A 23,075-nucleotide genomic window follows, 5' to 3' on the forward strand; every position below is an offset into this window, starting at 1 on the left:
CAGTGCCAGCACAAAGCGTGGCTCTGATTAATCCCAGCAGCATTGCAGAAAGAGGGAGATACGTGTGGGGGGGATTTCAAATTCCAGACAGCTATGTGGGCACTAACAGCTCATCTTCCACATAAGAAAATACAGAGGGGGCTTTCTAAATGTCAGGACTGGATGGACAGAAATTCCAATCCTTTGACAAGTAAACAGCTGCACTATACAGGCATACCCCACTTTTAAGTACACAATGGGGTTTATTTACTAAAGCTGGAAAGTGCTAAATCAGGCCCACTTTTGCATAGAAACCAATGAGCTTCTAACCCCAGCTTGTTCTATTAAGCTTTGGTTAAAAAACCTGGAAGCTCATTGGTTTTTATGCAGAAGTGAGCCTGATTTTTCACTTTCCAGCTTTAGTAAATAAACCCCAATGTGTACTTAAAAGTGGGGTATGCCTGTATGCATTTTATTTTTGGTATTTAGATGTTTTCCTGGCTTCCAACTCTAATGTGGCAATAGGGATTCAGTGCAGCAGTCAGTTCTCAACCTGCCATTCTCACATTGCCAGTTTTGCGGCTAGGAAAAGCAGTATTAAACCCCCAAAACAAAAAATGTTACATGTACAATTTGTAAAATGCAAAGTACAAACTAAATGTAAAATTTTAGAAACATTGGAATTTTTTTAATTGGTATGTTACTTACTACAGGTTTTTTTTTCAGTAAGAGAGGCTCCAAGTAGAAATGCCTATACACAATAAAAAATTTTAAATCCCAACTGGTTAACTGTTGCCTGAAAAATTTCACAGTCAACACTCATTTATAAAACATATGAAAAGCATTTATAAAGAGCTGAGCTGCTTTCTAAAAACGATTACAACAATCTCCGGTTCCAGTAATAATGAGTTTATATGGGAGCACTGACTGTAGCTTTAAGCAAGCATTTTGTAAGCTTTATTTTCTAAACGCCTGCTTAATGCAAGTTTAAAGCTACAACTAGCAGTTCCACAAATCTCTGTATTATAGTGACCAAGATAAAGGAATTCTGTAAAATAAGAGCCCTTATACTCACCTCTCCAGTAGCCTATGACTTCTATCTCCCCACTGTTCCAGCTCTGCACCCTTCATCAATCTTGTCAGTTTGTGGTCCCTGTTCCTTCCATCAATCCCAAGGCCACTCCTGAATCCTGTAGTGATGTAGGGGTCAGAGGATGAAACCATTGCGCATGGTGGTGGACACAGGCATCTGACACTACTGGAATTGGTAAATGCCAAAGGGATTGACAGAAGCTGCAGCATTACGATGGTGGGAAGCTAGGGGACATGAGCTGTCAGGGAGGGAATTATAAAATGTCTTCATTTGCAGGACACTACCATCTTGATGTGTTTTGTAAGTTGACATGGTTGAGCTAAAGCAACTTTAAGGGCTGCATGAAAGCCACCAAAATGCTAAAGGCTTGGGATGCTCTTCAGACTGTTAAGAGAGGAGACGGACCACACATACAGTCTTGATGCTCTCTAGGGCAGCCTTTTTCAACCTATTAAACATAGAGGAACCCTTCAGGGAACCCCTGCTAAAAATTACTTACTGATATCTATAACCCATGATACATTAGTATAGGAAGAATGCTCCTTACACTTGTGGTGATTAAGAAGAATTACCCCCTTACAATTAGCTAAAACGATCAATGGTGTCAGTGGGAACTTATCTGAGAGGCAGACATTGCTCAAAGAACCGCTATCAACCTCTGGAGGAACCCTGTTCTAGGGCATGAAATACCATCACTATAATAAGCATATTCGCTAACAAAATGTATACCAATATCAGCCAGGCACGAGATGCAGCATGCCAATTTTTACCACAGATAGAAAATATCCATCTTAGACTCCAGCCAGACCTTTAGACCCAAGCCCACCATTGGCATAGAAAGTGAGGTGGGTAACCTGTCAAGGGTTTCATGACCTTTAAAAAAAAAAAATCGGGATTGTTCATGCTAGAAGCAAATTCCACTCACTATTGCTTTGAACTAACCAACCTCCTTTTTTTATTTGCTGAAATTAAAAACAAAACAAAAAAAAAAAACAACAATGAAAATTTCTCGTCAGAACAAAGAAAAAGATTTCTTGCCACCAGGTTCAAGATCAATAAAAGATTACAAAGGACACTTCAGATTCTACGGTGGCTATTTCAATGATATATTGCACTTTACCTTTGTTCACTTACAACATTGCATACAAAATATCACAGCTTGGTGCCATCATTAGTACACTGATGAATGAAGGTAAAATGAATTTGAAGTAAACATTTCAAACATTTGAAAGAAAAAAAAAATACAATTAGGTCAAGTACAAAAGACACCCTGCTCTCTGAATAGGAAGAGGAAAGGGTGCAGGAAACGATGTGCAAATAGTCACTTTTGGTCAGCGTTTTTCAACCCAACCCTTTCACTGACCAAGGGAGCTGCATATGATGTGGCTTGGCACCCTACAGCCAGCCGGAGATGGGTTTGAAACTTTTTGCTGGGAGGATATGTAATACTTTGAAAACACAGGAGGCACCTGGAGTCCAAATGTACGAAGGACGACGGTCACAAAACCTACATTATATGGCCAATGTTTGTGGAGACTTTAGCTACTATGTGGACACCCCTCCAAATTTTTGAGTTGAGGTGTTTTCAATAATGTAAATACTACAAACATACAAAGATATTTGAGATAATTGTGTGCTTTCAACCTTGTAGCAATAGTTTGGGGAAGGCCATTTTCTGTTTCAATAAGACTGTTCCCCTGTGAACAAAGCCAACTCCATGAAGACATGGTTTGATGATTTTTGTGTGGAGGAAATGGAGTGACCTGACCTCAACCTCACTCACTGAATACCCTCTGGATGAATTGGAATGCTAGAGTCAAGTCTTCTTATCCAGCATCAGTATCTGACCGTACAAATTACTTTAAAATCTTGTAGAAGGCCTTTCCAGAGGAATGGAGTCTATTGTAGTTGCAAACTAATAGGGGCAACTTCATAATGGCAACTACTATTTTGGAATGGGATGTCCAACAAGCTCAATTAAATGTGATTGTCAGTTTTCTACAAGCTTTTGGCCATATAGTGTATGTAAGGCATATAGCATTGTGACAGATTCTTGATATAAGAACAGGTAGTGATACATACAGGTTTACATATATGGTGGTAGTTATAGTTTATTCGTTAACTTTGTTATATCCAATTCTTATTTAAGGGTCAGTCCACAAAACACTTGTATTTCAGGTGGGTAGGCAGGGACTGAGATCAAGCATTCTTACAACCTTGAGGTGACATCTCAACAATTAAAGCGTCAGCTCCAGCCAACTGTCAAGAGTCATTATGAACCTTACAAATTTTTTACTATTCTACTTTGTATTATGTAGAATGCAGAAAAGCAGTGTTTCTGAATCAGTATCACATGTATATTAAGGGGTACTTTTGCCTGTGGACTTTATCATTTTATTGGATAAGACATCCAATATAAGATAAGATAAGACATCCAAGACATTTATTGGATAAGATAGATCTGTGAAAGTATTTATTTTTACATCCATCATGCTATCTAATCTTATAGTACTTGTGTATAGAAACTATCGTAAGCTCTTTTTGTTCGTTCTCTCATTTAAAGCTCTCTAGCAATTCCTAGATAGCAGCTGTGAAAACTCAAACTGGGAGGTAAAGTTGCCTTCTACAAAGCATTAGGATACAATGGCATTCCTCTTTACTGATTGGCTTGAATTACTTATTTTTATAAATTCCAGCCAATTGGAAAATAAAACTCTACGGATCATTAAAGTGAAAGTGAGTGAATTTTTACACAGCGTTTGCACAGTTGCTATATAAAGATTGCTAGAAAGGTGTGACATAAGAGAGGGAGGAATAAAAAGCTTACAGGAGATACTGCAAGATGGAATACCAGGAGGAATGGCACAAATCACTTTAAGCCCCAAGGAATGAATTGAAAAAAATAAATAAAAATGCAATCAGGTGGTATAGGCATATACCTTTAAATACTTTGAGGGGTATTTGATATAAACTGACACCAAGTAGGACTTGATGAACATTGGCTTTTATAAATCAGCACATAGGTGAATAAAGTTGAAAAAAAAAGTGTAGTAGAGGGAGTGAGACCCCTGGTCTATGAAGATTTATACAGAAAAACAGTCTAGAGGAGAAATGAGAGCTATCTCATTTGTCAAGAGCTATTTAGTTGTAGAATTATTTAGCTAGCAATCTATTTGATTATTTATTTGGCTGCTGCAGTAGTTATAACTGTCCCAAAAAGACAACCTCTCGATATATTGAATGCCGTTTTGGTGTTGCTCTGTTTCAATGGCAAGCCCATGTTTATGGTCAACCTCAGCTGAGATTGGTCATGATTAACTAAGCAAACATGTAATTGCGTTTCCTGTAGCCTTGGTGAGTATTAAGTAGTCCAAGCATGCTGAATGCAATCCACTAAGTTCCAAATGACAACTGCCATTAGTATAGATTGAAAGGATCAGCCCATTAAGAACCTGAGTTTCCGATGGACTTGGCATAGCCAGGGCACAATAGAAGGTTAGTTAGTGGATTGAAGACCCTAGCTAACACCCAAGTTCCCACCCACAAGGGAGTCTATCGGTGCAGGGGAGGGGGTATAGGAATTGGGAAAGCAGACAAGGAGATCTCCTGACTTCCTAAGGCCTTGTACATACAGGCGTCAGCTTGTATAAGAGCAGTTTGTAAGTGGGCCCCTTACCAAGCTTCAAGCAGATTTGTGTTTAACATCTCAATACTGGAACTGAAGTTTTATTTCAAAGATTCCCCAAAGATGGGAGCTTTTTAAAATCTTTGCAAATATTTTGTAAGTGCTTGCTGTACAGACTGCTCCTTCACATACTAAAGTCCTACCAACAATGAGAAGCCAGTGGACAACTGAAACGTCAGCTCTCAATAGCCTACCCCTTTATAAACAGCACAATCCAAACACATGATCCCATACAAATACACAAAAAAACTTATAACCAATCATAACTCTAATCTTATTGCTCTTGGTATGAGGGATATAGCCACTAGTCAAGTCAAAACAGGCACATCCTTGTCACTTCGCCTGACAGTTGCTTTGTCAGAGATAATTGTGCTACACCTGGACATAGTGGAGGAAGCCATGCTGTTGACCGAAAACAGTAACTAGCCTATCACAAATGGTAAGTGGTCACAAGGCTACTTTTACCACTGAGAAACAAACTAGACCATGCCTCTATGATGGCACGGATTATAAAACACTGATGGACAAATTACTGCCTCAGCGTACAAAATGGCAAATTGTGCTCTTTAAGATCAGCTGACCGATTTCGCCAGGTGACCAGACATTCACAAAAAGGCAGCTATCAATTAAAAAGTGCTTCAGAGACGTCACCACTTCCTCAATTCACATTCCAAAAAAAAAAAAAATACATCACCATTTTTCTTGCTTATTCAACCCTTATAAAAGGCTTTGTTTTAACGAATGCAAAAATATAAACTTGAGGGTTAAAGGGCAACTCCACCCAAAATTGAGATTTTAGTTTTGCATGGTTGCAGGCAATGTGAGTTGCTTGCTATCTTCCTTGGATTTTTACCAGATTTTCAAGTTCTGCCCAGTATAAAGCCAAATGAGGCTTACAATGCATAATAAACAAATGGTTGTGGGTACAGGACAGTGGGACCTTCACAGTTATAGTAAGGAAAGCGGGCATAGACCCAAACTACTGTAATGTTTCCTTGCTATATAAAGTCCGAAATATCTTTTTTTGGTGGAGCCGACTTTTATTGTGAAATTATTTGAGAAAAACATTTTGATCATCAGACAACCAAAAGCTGAAAAGGCAACTGGCAACAATAGAAATAATAATCACACTCCCAACGTTTTTACATCGTCAGGACAATTCAGCCTAGGCTAATCTGCTCTAAAACCACAACCCAATTCACTTTATTTGGACAAATCCACAGCAGTGTCACCAAACTCCACCTTCTCCAAGTAGATTGATAATCAGGGTCCTCCCACCATTGTTTGGGAGGTGTGGACATGTTCGATGCAGTTCAGAGTTTAAAACGGCAAACGTTTCATTTACAGAAACTAAGATATTCTAGACAGGAAATCCAGTGAGCAGTGGAAACATTCCCCAAGGAACAAGGCATGGTTGTTGTTTCTAACAACAACATGAAGGAACGTTATTAGTACATCTTTCAAAGATGAATAATATATTGAAACTCTGTTTGATTCTATACAATAGATTGGAAGCTCCATCAAGTAGCTTATATTTTAAGAGTAGCCTTTAAAGGCCACCAACATGACACATTATAAAGGTATTCAATGCTGGGAGCCAGTAAACGCAAGCAAGCAGTTGTTCTATGTAGAAGAGCACCAGATAAAATTCATAGGCCATCAAATCTGAATATACGGAAATTGAAGTTGGTTTAAAAACAAGTGATATTTCCCCGTAACCATCCGACATCCTTGTCCAGTAACCTTCAAGAACTCTTCTAGCCTAAAAATAATTCTATCCAGAATTTTTTTTTTTTAATAAGTCACTCGGCAAAAGAAGAGCTATATTACCAATCTCAAGGACGGTGACTCTGGTCTTCACTCTCTTGACTCATACCGGCTGAAAAATATTCAGATCCAACACACTTCTGGGGTGTTTCAGATACCTGCAGCCCCCCTCACGGGCTGTGATTCCACACGCTATCCGCTTTATAGCTACTGTGACTACGCACAGCTATAGTGACATAGAAGTTGACTGATGCAGGCACTTAACATTTCCAGAACCGTGTTGGATTCTGAAAGTTTTTTTCAGCTGGCAGAACTCTTTATAAGCCTCCATTCACACTTGTACTACTCCGAAGTTGCACGACTTGGGAGTGCAACTTGGATGTGACTTATTGTCCCTCTGCAAAGCCAGAACCACTGTTGAATGTAAAACAAACATTCAGGTACGACTTTGATGCAGCTTTTGAGGGTAACATTGAACACATTGAAGTCTATGGCCCTCAAGTTGCATGAAAGTTGGACCAAAGTAATGAATGAACTACTTTGAAGTAGTTATCAGTGGAAAACATAGGAAAGGACTTGTCATGAGACTATGATGTCCAAAGTTGTATGACAAGTGTGAGTGGCATGTAAGAGTGAAGATCAGAGTCCCAGCCATCCGGACAGATAAGTATTATAACTGTTATTGCAGGATTGCTTTTTATTTTCTGGAGACAGGGTTACTTTAAATCGCAACTACCTAGACAACAGCAAACTTGCATAAATCTCAAGTTTTTGTGTAGAACTGGGCCCTTTAACATACAGATTTGCGAATGTTATCTTTAACCCCTTCACATAAAGTAACGTCTTGCTTTAGTTTTAGTGGTCCTTTTAAAATACTTGGGTTGATTTGACTAAAACTGGAGCGTGCACATCTGGTATCTGCATAGAAACCAATCAGCTACCAGGATTGTTTGCCAAAGCTTAATTCAACAAGCTGAAGTTAGAAGCTGATTGGCTACAATGCACCAGTTTTAGTAAATCAATCCCACCGTCTTCCAGGCTTTAACAGCAGACTAATGCTTATTTGAACGGTCTTGAACCAGGTGCCTCTGACTGGTTTCTATGTTTTCTGAGCACACTTTGGTATTTCATAATAAAAAGTATGAAAAAAAAAAAAAAAAAAAAAAACCACACTTCCTCAGCTATGCCCGAATGATGAACGGAAATAAAATCAATAAAAATCTTCTGTTTTAAAGGGTCAGTCCACCCAAAACTACCATTTCAGGTTTGGTGCCTTAATTACCAAATGGCTCTTTATGACTTTCAGTGTGGATCTCTGCTGTACTGTGCACAGACCTGTCTGCCTGTGTCAGCTATGAGGAGACAAGCTCACTTTTCATTTATTATGTACTTTCACAATTACAGAGAAGACCAGAAAGGAAGTTTTTCCCCTGGAAAGGCCAAGATATAATAAGTCAATGAATTCAGCTCATCTGTATTCTCCTATTACTGAGGACTATGTTCTGGGTGGACAGAGCCGTTAGAGAGTATAACTAAAATGCAGAGCTTTACACATCAGTAGCATGCTGCAGAATATTCCATGGTATAAAGAGAACGTTCACATTTTTTTTCACGCTGGCGACCACCGTCCATGTCCAAATCCACCTCTTTGTAACATGGACGCAGACGCTGCTATCATAATACATAATGATATAGAACTTCAACTTATGGCACAGATTCAGCTTTTCCGACCAATTTTTCTGGCAGATTGGTCAGAAAAAGCCTTCTTGGGCTAATTCGATAAGACAGTGCAGGAAGCACCTTCAGTTCATTACAGATGAGGGAAGGAGCAACTTTACAGAAATGTGCCCGTTGTGGATGGAGTTAAGGTTTGATCTCCTGCTGCTTCTTCCCTGCTACTTGACACCCTGTTAGGGACATCTCTCAATGACCAGCATGGTGTAGCAACAGGGTACTGTTGTCACTGTTCTAAGTTCTCCAGAGATTCCTCCTAAGAATCCACTTGCAATGTGGTCCTGAATAGTTGGTTTGTGTACCCCAGGATGTGCTACTGGTGGGTTCCAGGGATGAGGGGCATATTTCTACATCATGAACTCATATATGCTTAGAGTTTTAGCAAATAACTCAAAGGTCTTTTCAAGGTGGCAGTAGGTGCCCTGATAATTACAAGAATTGATTTGGAGAACTTCTTAAGATTTCTGAACACCTAGGAGGCAACAAGAAGGGTCTCTGGTATAAGGTAGAGCTCATTGGCACACAGGGAGTATTTACATCCTTCACGCTTCTATAGAGCAGAGGAAAGGACCACAGATCCATGCATCAGCTGCAGTCAAGAGCTGGCAATCGGGTAACCAATCTAAGCAAGGGTGGCTATCTTTCCGGATGTCATCCTCAAGAGATTTTCTCAAACTACCCTTTGTTGTTTGCTTCATGGTGCCCCCAGCCTTGTCTGGATGTGACTGCACTTAAGGAACAAGAAGATGGACCATTTGCAGTAATCAGAGTATTTATTGGAGTTAATGAAGGTCCTGTGATTATTCACTCGTGACTGCGAAGTGCTTCAAGGCGTCTGCTGGGATCTGTTGAATGTTTTCTACTTATTTCAAAAAATCCTCCGATCACAACCAATGGGTCCCATGAATCATCTATGATTTTACTGTTTTATAGATATCAACGATTTTTGAGAATACATAAACCCATGTCAAAGGGGTACTTGAGATTGGGCAACCCACATCAGACAGCCTTTTAAAAGAGGACTACATTCTTTCACCCAGTCGACAATGGGGCAGGACATGAACATCTTGTATTATGTGCCCTCTAATGGATACCCCATAGATGGAGAATGTGATGGCAAGCACACAAAGTAGCTCCGACATAGAAATATTGTATTATGTGCTCTCTAATGAATACCCCTATGAATGAAGATGGTGGCCAGCACTCAAAGTAGCTTCATATTGAGGAGAACCAAGACAGCAAGAAAGAAGCAGTAGGGGAATCGAACCATGCCATGATCCACCCAGAAATCTATTTATGATTGGTTGATACTGCACTGTGTAGACTCTCAGTACTCTGCATTGCCTCACCGTATAAGCCCTTTTGTGTATCAGTTAGACAGAACAGCTTATATTCCTGTTTTTTTTTTTCTGTTTTTTTTCTCTCTTATATAAACAAAGCACTAAACTTTACTGGAACAAGGCAAACCAGAATTGCTACATTTACATATCTATGTACAAAAAAAATCCAACAAAATAAATCCTGTGTCTAAACAAAGAGCTCTCTGGAAAAGCAGTGTGGATTAGTTACTGCCAAAATGTAATAAAAAAAAAAGAAAAAAAGAAAAAATATATATTTTATAGTAGTGCCGTTTTGCTAACATTAGTAAAGATAAAGCATCGTAGAAAATAGAACACAGATGATTGCACATTACTGCCACATTGAGTGGGCCAGCACTGACACGAGAAATGCATATGTTTGATGCTACATGACAGGGGCCTCTCTTGCTGCTGAACTGAATGATGATGTTGCCGGCGCATCCCGGGCGATGTGACGAACCTCAGGTCAAGTGTCGGGTGATTGCTCGTAGAGCGTAGAGGAGTTCGGCCTGCATGCGGGCCTCCATTAGGAGCAGATTGACGTGGACCTAGAAACACAGAAGAGAAATGAGTGAGAAATTACAAGAAAGTCGGCCAATGACCTGCCACACAAGAGCCAATTTTTGTATGATCCATTCACAAATAGTTCTTACAACTGTTCACATCTTCAATCCATATATTAAAGTAGATAGATGCACGTTCATGCTATAAGTTTCCATTTAAAAACAAGAACTAGCCCCATAATAATTGAAAAAAAAAAAATACCTGATGATCCTGTCAGTGAGGGTTACTTACTCTGCCAGGGTGACAACACTAATTCTTCTACAGCTAAATCAATGCTGGGTTGTCACCATGTGCAGGGCAGTGGAAGGAGGGGAACCATTTCCGATTGGGACTCAAAAGTTAATAATGCAATTGCAAGAACAGATTCACAGGAAGCAATCACTGCGTTAACTTTTGTTTTTAGAGTCCCAATCAGAAATAGTTCCCATAACAGTTGTAAACCTCCTTCTCACCGCCTGACAGCAGTAGGATCCCCACCCCAAAGGTGTTTATTGACAGTATAGTGCTGCTAGCTAGCATTGCCCTGGCTTGAGGATAGAGGGTCATTATTTAGATGAAAAATAACTCATTCCCATTGAGGGAATCGACCATTTTCAGATGGGGTTCCCTGTGCTGCGAGAACATTAAAGTGGAGTTCCACCCAGAAGTGGAACTTCCGCTCATCTAATGCCCCCCCCCCCCTCCGGTGCCACAATTTGCACCTTTCGGGGTGAGGGGGGACAGGATACCCGTCTTTGACAGGTATCCTTTCCCACTTCTGGGAGTAAAAGCCGCGGCCAGTGACGTCAGCGTGGGGCTCCCTCCTCGCTGCCCCGGCCGCCAGGCCAGTATGAGAGAGGAGCGGAAGGGTTGCTGGCGTGAAGCCGAAAGGCTACAATGCCAGGTACCCTTACCTGCAATGGCGGCAGCAGCACCCGATAGTTGATGGAAACATCAGCTGCGGGTGCCGACATCGCTGGACTTCAGGACAGGTAAGTGTCCATTTATTAAAAGCCAGCAGCTGCAGTATGTGTAGCTACTGGTCTTTAATTTTTTTTGGGCAGAACACCGCTTTAAGGCTGCTTTCACACTGAAAGCGCTGGCCATTAGCGATAAAGTGCTGCTAGTTTTAGTTGCACTTTACTGCTGTTTAAGCGGCGCTTTTCCCACCGCTTTTCGGCCGCTAGCAGGGAGCTTTTACTCCCAAAGAAGAAGTTAAAAACTCCTATGTTGCCACGCTTCCGAAGCACCTGAAAAGTGCTGCCCATTTATTGCAATGGGCAGGGGCGTTTTGGGAACGCTGTATTTATTTAAATTTTTTTTTTTAAATGTGAACTTATCCTTTATACCCCTTTCACACTGAGGCAGTTTTCAGGTCTTTAAAAGGTTGTAAACCCCCATTTTTTTTAATAAAAACCTGCAAGATAAAAGGCATAATGAGCTAGTATGACTAGCATACTAGCTCATTATGAATTACTTACCTTAGATCGAAGCCCCCGAAGCCATCCTCGTCTTCCCCTCCAGGCGCAGACATCTCTCCCATAGGTAACTTCCGGGTATAGCCGCTCCGGCGCTGCAATTGTCCGGAGCGGCGATTATGTCACAGTGGCATGCGCGCAGGAGCCGTCAAAGCCGGCATTAGCCATTCACAAAACCACCATTCTCAGCGTGCCTGCGTCACTGTCTACGGCGCGCATGCGCCGTAGACATCGGTGCATTCTTTTTGGTAAATATCTACTAAACCGTGTAGGTAAGCCTTAATCTAGGCCAGGGGTGTCCAAACTTTTTTCAAAGAGGGCCACATTTGATGAAATGAACATGCTCGAGGGCCGACTATTTGGCCTGACATTCTTTGAACCATTAAAATTTGATCCAAGTGTGTTCGTGCACGCACTAATACACGGCCCAACAAGAATTCTCTTGCCTTTGTGGCTGTGTGTGGTGAAGAGATGAGCTTGGGCGTTTTATTTGGATATACTGTATATATCTCTTTTGTGGCCCCAACAAATCCAGAGCGCTGCTTAGGACTAATGGTGAGCTTGGGCGTGTTATTTGGATATACCGTATTTATCAGCGTATAACACACACAGGCTTACCATTGCCATGAATACAGCCTCACCATTGCCATCAATACAGCCTTACCATTGCCATCAGTGCAGCCTGATCGATGCCCATCTGCAGCCTCAGAGGGGACAGGAAGGGGGAGGGACAAGTGCCCGTCAGATTACAAATGGGAGAATTTCTTGTTTACTCGTGTCCCACCTCCTATGATAAACAGAACAGTAATCCAATGGCATCCCAGGAAACGGGACTTCCTATTACAGACGCCGCCAAGTAAATGGGAGATTCTCTTCATGTAATCCGACGGCGCACGTCCTGTCCCCTCCGAGGCAGCTCCGATAAATACGGTATATATCTTTTGTGGCCCCCAGGGCACATGTGAGGCTGCAATGGCTATATATATATATATATATATATATATATATATATATATATATATATATATATATATATATATATATATCCAAATCCCCATGGGGGCCATATTAAATCACCAGGGGGGGCGCAATTGGCCCCCGGGCCGGACTTTGGACATGCCTGATCTAGGCTTACCTGTATGTGTAACTTCCCCCAGAGGGTTTACTTCCATTTTGAGCGCTCCAAATAGCACCTGAAAACTGCCTCCCAATCACTTCAGTGGGTGATTTTTACACTGGTGCAGTGCCCTTGCGGGACAGTAACAAAAAAAAAAAAAAAAAAGAGTCCTGCAAGCAGCATCTTTGGGGCGGGTTTGGAGCGCTATAAATAGCACTCCAAAAGGGTCCCTGCCCATTGAAATGAGTGCTGCAAAACTGCTCTTTTTTCCTTTTTTTTTTAAAAAAGGTCACGTGACCTTCAAAAACCCGCCCATTAGCGCTCGAAAAGCTTTGCAAAAGCGACCAACGCTTTAGGGGCGCTTCAGTGTCAAAGGGGCCTTAAGCTACATAACATTTTAAAACTAGGAGCACCCATCTGTTCACGCTCCTAGTTCTGAGACTGTGCTGTCAATGTCACCTGCTGGCCTACACTAATGAACAAAAAACATTTGCCATGGTCCCAATCATAGGTGTGTGCAGCCTATTGCATTAGGGTGTGCACTCCAAAGCTCAATCACACATGAACGCCACCTGCTGTCACATGGAGGAAGCTCTGATGGTGGGGGACAGTTGATTGGGAACATATTATGCTACACTCTAAATACAAGTGAAGTGTGTACCTATAGTTCAGTGATGGCGAACCTTGGCACCCCAGATGTTTTGGAACTACATTTCCCATGATGCTCACCTACACTGCAGATTGCATGAGCATCATGGGAAATGTAGTTCCAAAACATCTGGGGTGCCAAGGTTCGCCATCACTGCTATAGTTGAACCTAGCCTTTAATATAATGAGGGCATTTACACTGATCACTGGCACCCCAAACCACCCACCTGGTGCCATTTCTGGATAATGCTATGCATATGGGGTGATCAGGGTGTGCCCAAGCACACCCAGCACACCCTGTGCGCACACCTATGGTCCCAATCTAGTGATCAGCATAACAGCCAATCACGGTGATCACACAAGGTCCTTCTTCAGCTGTCATTGTGCAATATAGTGAGCTAAAAAAAAAATCTGTAAAAGTTGAAATAGTTTTTGTGTAACTGTGGGCCAACTAAAAAATGCTTTAAAAAAATCTGTCACTTTGTCATCTTAAAATAAAAAAAACATAAGCAGAATATTTATTAAAACATCCTTTAAACAATGTCAAAGGTGAAGTTAGTCTGTAAGCTTAGTTGGGGTTTGACTTGCGTTACACTTTAATTGTGATTGCTGCATTTATTTTCTTTTTTAGTTTTTGACCTTTCTCTTGCAGCCACCCTTGTATGCAGGGAGTAGAGTTATGTCTCCCTACACTGTACACATCAATAGAAACACACAGCCACATACCCTAGGACTGCAAAGCACTCCCCTGCTCCTCCCCACTCCCTTCTCCAAGCTAAAAAACTGACCCTAGAGTGCATTGCCCACGGTCATCTCTTTCATGTGAAAACCAGAAGTTTAATAGTAGTTTAGGTGATGCATACTGATAATGTTACATTTGTTCTGTGCATCTCGACTTCAATGACCTCTGGTTAAGAAAGGGTAAGAAAAAGAAACCAGTTCGTTGATGCAGACTTTTGCTGCTTACATTATTATTAGTATTCAGTGCTGCTGTGGAATGGGGTTAGGCGTTTGGCTTACTCACCTTTTCAGAGTGCTTGAACTGACGCCAATAGCTGTCATACATGCGTTTTGTGGCTCGCTCGGGGTAACAGGTCAGAGTTTTAATGTAAACCTTGAGGCTTCTCTCAAGTAATTGATTAACTTCCCCATAATCGTAGTCATCGTACCTGGGGAAAATCAGGCCAGACAAGAGGAAATTAAGTACACAGCCTATTTCACCCGTACGGTACCATGGCATAGCAGAGAGAGATTTATTAATCATTACACAGGCTTTGTCTGACTATATACTGATTCCTAGATGGAAGCAACATTGATCACAGATCTGCTAGGAAAAAAATAGAACAATACAATCTCATTCATCAAAAGATAAAGCTGTAACTTAACCACTTAAGGACCGCCTCCTGCATATGTACTACAGCAGAATGGCACGGCTGGGCAGATGTACGTACAGGTACGTCCTGTACATGTACCCAGCCGTGGGTCGCGGGCGCGCTCCCGCGACCGCGGGACCCGATCGCCGCGGGAGTCCCGCGATCGGTCCCCGGAGCTGAAGAACAGGGAGAGCTGTATGTAAACACGGCTTCCCCGTTCTTCACTGTGGCGGCTGCATCGATCGTGTCATCCCCTTTATAGGGGGACACAATCGATGACGTCAATCCTACAGCCACACCCCCCTACAGTTGTAAACACACTTCAGCGAACACATAACCCCAACAGCGCCCCCTGTGGTTAACTCCCAAATGGCAAGTGTCATTTTCACAATAAAGAATGCATTTTAAATGCATTTTTTGCTGTGAAAATGACAATGGTCCCAAAAATGTGTCAAAATTGTCCAAAGTGTCCGCCATAATGTCGCAGTCACGAAAAAAAACGCTGATCGCCGCCATTAGTAGTAAAAAATGTTTTTTGATAAAAATGCAATAAAACTATCCCCTATTTTGTAAACGCTATAAATTTTGCACAAACCAAACGATCAACGCTTATTGCAATTTTTTTTTTACCAAAAATAGGTAGAATAATACGTATCGGCCTAAACTGAGGAAATTTTTTTTTTATTATATATGTTTTTGGGGGATATTTATTATAGCAAAAAGTAAAAAAAAATTGCATTTTTTTCAAAATTTACGCTCTATTTTTGTTTATAGCGCAAAAAATAAAAACCGCAGAGGCGATCAAATACCACCAAAAGAAAGCTCTATTTGTGGGGAAAAAAGGACGCCAATTTTGTTTGGGAGCCACATCGCACGACCGCGCAATTGTCAGTTAAAGCGACGCAGTGCCGAATCGCAAAAAGTGCTCTGGTCTTTGACCAGCAATATGGTCCGGGGGTTAGGTGGTTAAACATTTGGTAGTCAATTTAAAAAATGCCCATTTCGGTGTTGAAAGTGAGAAACCCGGTGGAAGGCCTGTTTCTGACTCTGAGCCTGCAAATGTGAAAGCCATTCATAACACGATCATGGAGGTCCACCGAATATCAGCCAAAAGTATTGCTACATATCTGGGAATATCACATGAGAGTGTTGGTGCCATTATCTACAACGACTTGAAAATGAGAAAGCTTCCAGCAAAGTGGATCCCAAAACGTGTGGAGACATCAGTGGCTGTTTTGGAACATGTTGCAAGAAATTAATCAGATTTCCTGGACAAACTGGTAACTGATGATGAGACATGGATCTACTGTTATGATCAGTAGCAGTGCGTCCATAGCGGGCGCAGAAGCGCCAACCCTCTCTCCTGCACCCGTCAATCTCCAATAGATAGATTCATCTGAATTAAAGTGGCGGAGGTGTTTTTGGAAGTGCCTGATTACAGCCGTCGGCTCCAATAGGCATCCTGATTAGAGCCATGGGCTCTAAAAGGCTTCCAAATTGGTAAACAGCGGGCGCAACGCTGTGCATTCACTGTTTACACAGTGCTGTGTTAGGGAATCTAATAATTTGCTTCCCCAACACTGACCCGCCTCTCAGTCAATCGGGTGCACCTGGTCTGGTTACCTGTCACTTGATTGGCTAAAGCGACATGCGATTTGATTGGCATCCAATCATAGCAAAAGAGAACGGGAGAAGACATGGAATGCTCGGAGGGAGCGTGGAGGAATGCACTGACCCGAGACAGGTAAGTGCCTGCAGGGGGGGGGGGGGACGGACACTGGCGGCAATCGATGGGGCACACTGGCGGCAATCGATGGGGCACACTGGCGGCAATCGATGGGGCACACTGGCGGCAATCGATGGGGCACACTGGCGGCAATCGATGGGGCACACTGGCGGCAACCGATGGGGCACACTGGCGGCAACCGATGGGGCACACTGGCGGCAACCGATGGGGCACACTGGCGGCAACCGATGGGGCACACTGGCGGCAACCGATGGGGCACAGTGGCTGCGTTTGAGGGCACAGTGGCTGCGTTTGAGGGCACAGTGGCTGCGTTTGAGGGCACAGTGGCTGCGTTTGAGGGCACAGTGGCTGCGTTTGAGGGCACAGTGGCTGCGTTTGAGGGCACAGTGGCTGCGTTTGAGGGCACAGTGGCTGCGTTTGAGGGCACAGTGGCTGCGTTTGAGGGCACAGTGGCTGCGTTTGAGGGCACAGTGGCTGCGTTTGAGGGAACAGTGGCTGCGTTTGAGGGAACAGTGGCTGCGTTTGAGGGCACAGTGGCTGCGTTTGAGGGCACAGTGAGGCTGCAATTGATGGGCACAGTGAGGCTGCAATTGATGGGCACAGTGAGGCTGCAATTGATGGGCACAGTGAGGCTGCAATTGATGGGCACAGTGAGGCTGCAATTGATGGGCACAGTGAGGCTGCAATTGATGGGCACAGTTAGGCTGCAATTGATGGGCACAGTGAGGCTGCAATTGATGGGCACAGTGAGGCTGCAATTGATGGGCACAGTGAGGCTGCAATTGATGGGCACAGTGAGGCTGCAATTGATGGGCACAGTGAGGCTGCAATTGATGGGCACAGTTAGGCTGCAATTGATGGGCACAGTGAGGCTGCAATTGATGGGCACAGTTAGGCTGCAATTGATGGGCACAGTGAGGCTGCAATTGATGGGCACAGTGAGGCTGCAATTGATGGGCACAGTGAGGCTCCAATTGATGTTTTTTTTTTTGCAGTTTGCGCCCCCCCCAAAACATTCTGAGCACCAGCCGCCACTGGTTATGATCCTGAGACAACAGGAACAGTCTAAGGGATGTAGGCACAATGGTTCCCCCAAGTCAAATAAGTTCTGTGTACAAGGGTCAGTGCAGAAGCAAATGGCGACAGTTTTTTGGGACAGGAAGGAAGTTCTACTGGTGAACTACCTCCTAAAGGGTTCAACCATCAATGCAGCATATTACTGTGCTTTATTGACAAAGTTGAGGCAAAATATCAAGGAAAACTGTTGAGGAAAGCTCTCCAAAGGTGCATGACAACGCCTTATCACACACTGCAGGTGAAACAATGGAAAAACTGACCTCCTTAGGCTTTCAAGTGATGCCTCATACACCCTATTCGCCCAACCTGGCTCCTTCTGACCATCATCTGTTCCCCAATCTCAAAAAACACCTAAACGGACAACGATTTGGGAGTGTTCTGGAGGCAACTAGTGCTGCAAATGAGTGGTTACACCAGCAGTCGGAAGAATTTTATTTGCAGGGACTTAGGAAGGTGCAGGACAGATGTCACAAGTGCATTGCCTTCCTGGGGGAATATGTAGAATAGTGTGGCAGTTACAGCTTCCTAGCTTTTTCTCTGGGTAAGGCTCAATACTTATCAGAACCCCCTCATACAACTGTATGTGCAGCCCGCACACAGCAGCATGAGAGAGGCACAGAGCAAAAGCCACGCCTCCTCCTCCATAGCGGTGAGTGACAGTGGCTCTATGAACCTCTTGCGCTGAGAAAGTTGCGTTTCCTGTTATGGTGAAAACTACTTTCCCCATTTCTTGTATGGGTGTCAGAGGGACAGGAAGTGAGAAAAATCTCCCCAGTGGAATCACAGACAGTAATTTTTGTCTCCTTCCCACTCTATTGTAAACAAAAGAAAATGTGGCTTCAGTTCGGCTTTAATGAAGTTCATTATTTACAACACATACAATATTTTCTTTAGCCCTACGCCAAAGCAGACCTTCCTATACGTACCTGATTCCAAACATACAGTGCACATAGTTAAACAAGGCTCTTCTTAACATGGTGGTGTCGACGTCTTCGTGCGTGGCCATGGTGTTGTAGGTGAGATTGTAGACCATCCGGAACTTGTCATCTAGAAGGTGGCCAATGTCAGAATAAAGCCGGTTTACCAGCGAGAATCCATGGTCTTCCCAAGAGTAGTCCTGCACCAAACAAGGAAGGAAATATATAAGTTTTTCTGACAACTAAAGAAAACGGTGGTTGGTTGCAGACTGCAAAGGAAAAGTACTTTAAAGCGGAGCTCCACCCTAAAGTGGAACTCCCGCTGATCGGAACCCTCCCCCCTCCGGTGTCACATTTGACACCTTTCAGGGGGAGGGGGGTGCAGATACCTGTCTAAAGACAGGTATTTGCACCCACTTTCGACCACACAGTCTTGGGCAGACTGCGGGCATGACGTCAGCTCCTGCCCCCCCCCCCCGTTGTGTTCTGGGAACACTCGGCTCCCAGTACACAGCAGGAGCCAATCGGCAGGCGTAGAGCGACTCGTGCATGCGCCATAGGAAACTGGGGAGTGAAGCCAGAGCGCTTCACTTCCTGGTTCCCTCACCGAGGATGGCGGGGGGGGGGTAGCAGAGTGACGAGCGATCGCTCGTCCTCTGCTGCGGACGGCGCTGGACTCCAGGACAGGTAAGTGTCCTAATATTAAAAGTCAGCAGCTGCAGTATTTGTAGCTGCTGACTTTTAATATTTTGTTTTTCAGCGGAGCTCCGCTTTAAATAAACAATAAGATTGTAAGCTCTAACGAGCAGGGCCCTCTGATCCCTCCTGTATTGATTTGTATTGTGACTGTACTGTCTTCCCCGATTAAAAGCGCTGCGCAAACTGTTGGCGCTATATAAATCCTGTTTATTAATAATAATAATAATAATAATAATAATAATAATAATAATAATAAGGGATGGTTCTTGCAATCAATGCAAAATGTTGTTTTTCAGTATGTTTGGTACCTCAATGTATACCATGTTCTTTAGAAAATTTATTTTTGTGATACTGTTGTAGTCTCCTACCCGGGGGAACCTGCCAGTAGCAGCACTTTATGTTTGATGCTGTCAACGCTAAGTTGCAACCTCGCAATCAGCAAGTTTTTTTTTCTTCTCAAGTATTTCTTGTTTTTTTTCAATATGCACTTGGTTATATATGGACTTTTGTTGATTTATGCTTTTGTGTACGAGAAAGATTTGGGTAGTGAGCAGCGCTGTGTATATATTAATTTCATTCTAGGGCAATTGATTGCCTTGTCTCAGCTGCAGCTCATAATAAGTTGGTATTCACAGCACATTGAATTTTTCCATAAAGTTAGGATTTAGCGAATTTTTTTTTGCATTCTCAGCCTACCATGTGCACTCGTTCAGTCAGATAGGTAGTCCAATGGCCAACAGAAGACGCTTGCACAGCAGGCTAATTGCAAGGCAATTGCAAGGGCTCTTTCACACGGGCGGACCGTATGTCCGCTTTTTCATCCATCCGTGTACGGATGAAAAAGGGACATACATTGGTCCCTATGAGATTGCAGGTGTCAGCAGATAAAAATCCGCTGACACCCGATTACACAATACTCCGATTTTGCAGACGGAGGAAAACCCTATTTTTCAATCTGTCTGTGGATCGGATGAATACGGACAGACGGTCCGTGTTCATCCGATCCCCCCATAGAGAAGAGCAGAGAAAAGACAGGGCGGTCCCTGCAAAGTGTGCGGGGACCGCCCTGTCATCCGCCGGTTCAGCGGGAATCAACGGAGCGATCCCCGCTGAGCAAGCGGGGGTTCACGGGGCGGATCATCACTGATCCGTCCTGTGTGAAAGAGGCCTTAGTGTTGGCAGCATTTAATAGGAAGGAATTTCAGTGGCAGGATCACCAGGTATGAAATTTCGCAACAGACTCAAGAGAGATAATGAGAGAAAGAAAAAGAATATAAGAGAGAGAAAAAAAAGAGAGAGAGAAAGATATCCAGAAATTAATTTGTGAGGTCAGGCACGGATGATGGACGATACGGCCTGGCACGCAGTTTCCTCTCTAATTCATCCCATCCCAATTCTGTGCAGGCCAGTCAAGTTCCTCCACCACAAACTCGCTCATCCATGTCTTTATGAACCTTGATTTGTACACTGGTGCGCAGTCATGTTGAAACAGGAAGAGGCCATCCCCAAACTGTTGCCACAAAGTTGGGAGCATGAATTTAAATTGTCCAAAACGTCATGGTAAGCTGGCCCTTTAATAGTTCCCTTCACTGGAATGAAGGGGCCAAGCCCAACCCCTGATAAAACAACCCCACACCATAATCCCCCTCCACCAAATGATTTGGACCAGTGCACAAAGCAAGGTCCATTAAGACACAGATGAGCGAATTTGGGGTGGAGGAACTTGACTGGCTTGCAGAGTCCTGACCTCAACCTGATAGAACACCTTTGGGATAAATTAGAGCGGAGGCTGCGAGCCAGGCCTTCTCGTCCAACATCCACGCCTGATCTCACAAATGCACTTCTGGAAGAATGGTCAAACATTCCCATAGACACTCTCCTAAACCTTGTGGACAGCCTTCCCAGAAGAGTTGAAGCTATTAAAGTTCATGTGCGTTTAAAAGCAGGTGTCCCAATACTTTTGGTAATATAGTGTGTGTGTATATTTATATATAAAATATGTATACAAAACTATACACGCATACATGTGCTCGGAATGTAGGCAGATGTTCCTCTCCCCTTCTTGCAAAATCTTTATATCCAAATCCAGGGTCTTCAATATAGCGGGAGGCGTTGGACATTGAAACCACTTCATCGTCAAATGCTGTGTAAAAAAAAGTAGATAGTCAAAAAAAAAATGAAATAGCCACATTCTCCTAAATATGCAAAATTCATAAGGATACATCCTGTCAATTAAATTACATAATGCAATGGTAGGTATCTCACATTTCCACCCCCTAGGCCCCTTGCACATAGGGGACTCTAGCTGTTGTGCATCCCTCTCCTGGGTGGGACATGTACAGCATACAGCCCCACTGTCTGCAGCCCCGTCAATGTCTTTGGCAGGTTGAGGCTGAACGCTGTAATGACTAGTACTTATTTTAAGGGCTCTATGTGTTCGAAGATGAATGCCCAGAATTAAGAGGACCTGAACTTCAAGTATTTGTCTGTGAACGCATAGGGCCCTAAACATGAGTACCACTCAGTACAGCGTTCGTCGCTGTCCAATCGCAGCCTGCAAAAACATGGATGTGCCGTCTTGCAAGGCTTTGTAAATCTCAGAACAGGGGGGAGAGATGTAAATCTTTTGGCACACAAAAAAGATCCCTTATAAACAGCTGATACATTTTACTCCTATGGGCTGACCACTATGACTAAGTCCACTGGGGTGCAAAAGTATAAGATGTGCAGCTCCTGGCAAGGGACCCACTGCTGGTCAATTTTGCCTGAAAGCGGTTTTACAGAGTGTAGTTTTTGGTGTACAATCTTCATCACAGTTACAGTACTAGTACTGGAGACAGGCTCCCTGGCTAGCACAAAATACCACCATGGAGGACAACGTTTAGGGTCTGGAGTGGTGCAGTTATTCTTGGTATAGTGCTCAAGGTTTCTTGGTATAGTGCTCAAGGTTTCTTGGTATAGTGCTCAAGGTTTCTTGCTTTAGTGCTCAAGGTTTCTTGCTTTAGTGCTCAAGGTTTCTTGCTTTAGTGCTCAAGGTTTCTTGCTTTAGTGCTCAAGGGTTTCTTGCTTTAGTGCTCAAGGTTTCTTGGTTTAGTGCTTAAGGTTTTTAGGTTTAGTTCTCAAGAATACTTGGTTTAGTGCTCAAGATTTCTTGGCTTAGTGCTGATCAGTATGTGGCTTCTGCACTCATTCATGGACTCGATTCCTTTTTAAGATAGTACATAAATGTCAGTTTTATTGATCAGCATCTGGAGTGGTGCAGTTTTTCTTGGTATAGTGCTCAAGGTTTCTTGGTATAGTGCTCAAGGGTTTCTTGCTTTAGTGCTCAAGGTTTCTTGCTTTAGTGCTCAAGGGTTTCTTGCTTTAGTGCTCAAGGGTTTCTTGCTTTAGTGCTCAAGGTTTCTTGCTTTAGTGCTCAAGGTTTCTTGCTTTAGTGCTCAAGGTTTTTTGGTTTAGTTCTCAAGAATACTTGGTTTAGTGCTCAAGATTTCTTGGCTTAGTGCTGATCAGTATGTGGCTTCTGCACTCATTCATGGACTCGATTCCTTTTTAAGATAGTACATAAATGCCAGTTTTATTGATCAGCATCTGGAGTGGTGCAGTTTTTCTTGGTATAGTGCTCAAGGTTTCTTGGTATAGTGCTCAAGGGTTTCTTGCTTTAGTGCTCAAGGTTTCTTGCTTTAGTGCTCAAGGGTTTCTTGCTTTAGTGCTCAAGGGTTTCTTGCTTTAGTGCTCAAGGTTTCTTGCTTTAGTGCTCAAGGTTTCTTGCTTTAGTGCTCAAGGTTTTTTGGTTTAGTTCTCAAGAATACTTGGTTTAGTGCTCAAGATTTCTTGGCTTAGTGCTGATCAGTATGTGGCTT

The 23,075-nt window shown here is 43.1% G+C and overlaps 1 protein-coding gene across 2 annotated transcripts in view; it reads right to left on the minus strand.

The window, feature by feature from the left end:
* Nucleotides 1-2,162: 2,162 nt before the first annotated feature.
* The window catches only part of SESN3 (sestrin 3), a 183,512-nt gene continuing 162,599 nt past the window's right edge, over nt 2,163-23,075 (minus strand). For both annotated transcript variants that reach the window (XM_040340173.1, XM_040340172.1), the window contains 4 exons: nt 21,240-21,358; nt 18,526-18,716; nt 14,427-14,571; nt 2,163-10,164 (listed from right to left, as the gene is read on the minus strand). In XM_040340173.1, coding sequence (XP_040196107.1) covers nt 10,078-10,164; nt 14,427-14,571; nt 18,526-18,716; nt 21,240-21,358 — 542 coding nt within the window. In that variant the 3' untranslated portion in view covers nt 2,163-10,077. The remainder of the gene's footprint in view (nt 10,165-14,426; nt 14,572-18,525; nt 18,717-21,239; nt 21,359-23,075) is intronic.

Source organism: Rana temporaria, chromosome 2 (assembly GCF_905171775.1).
Source record: "Rana temporaria chromosome 2, aRanTem1.1, whole genome shotgun sequence".
Taxonomy (NCBI): Eukaryota; Metazoa; Chordata; class Amphibia; order Anura; family Ranidae; genus Rana; species Rana temporaria.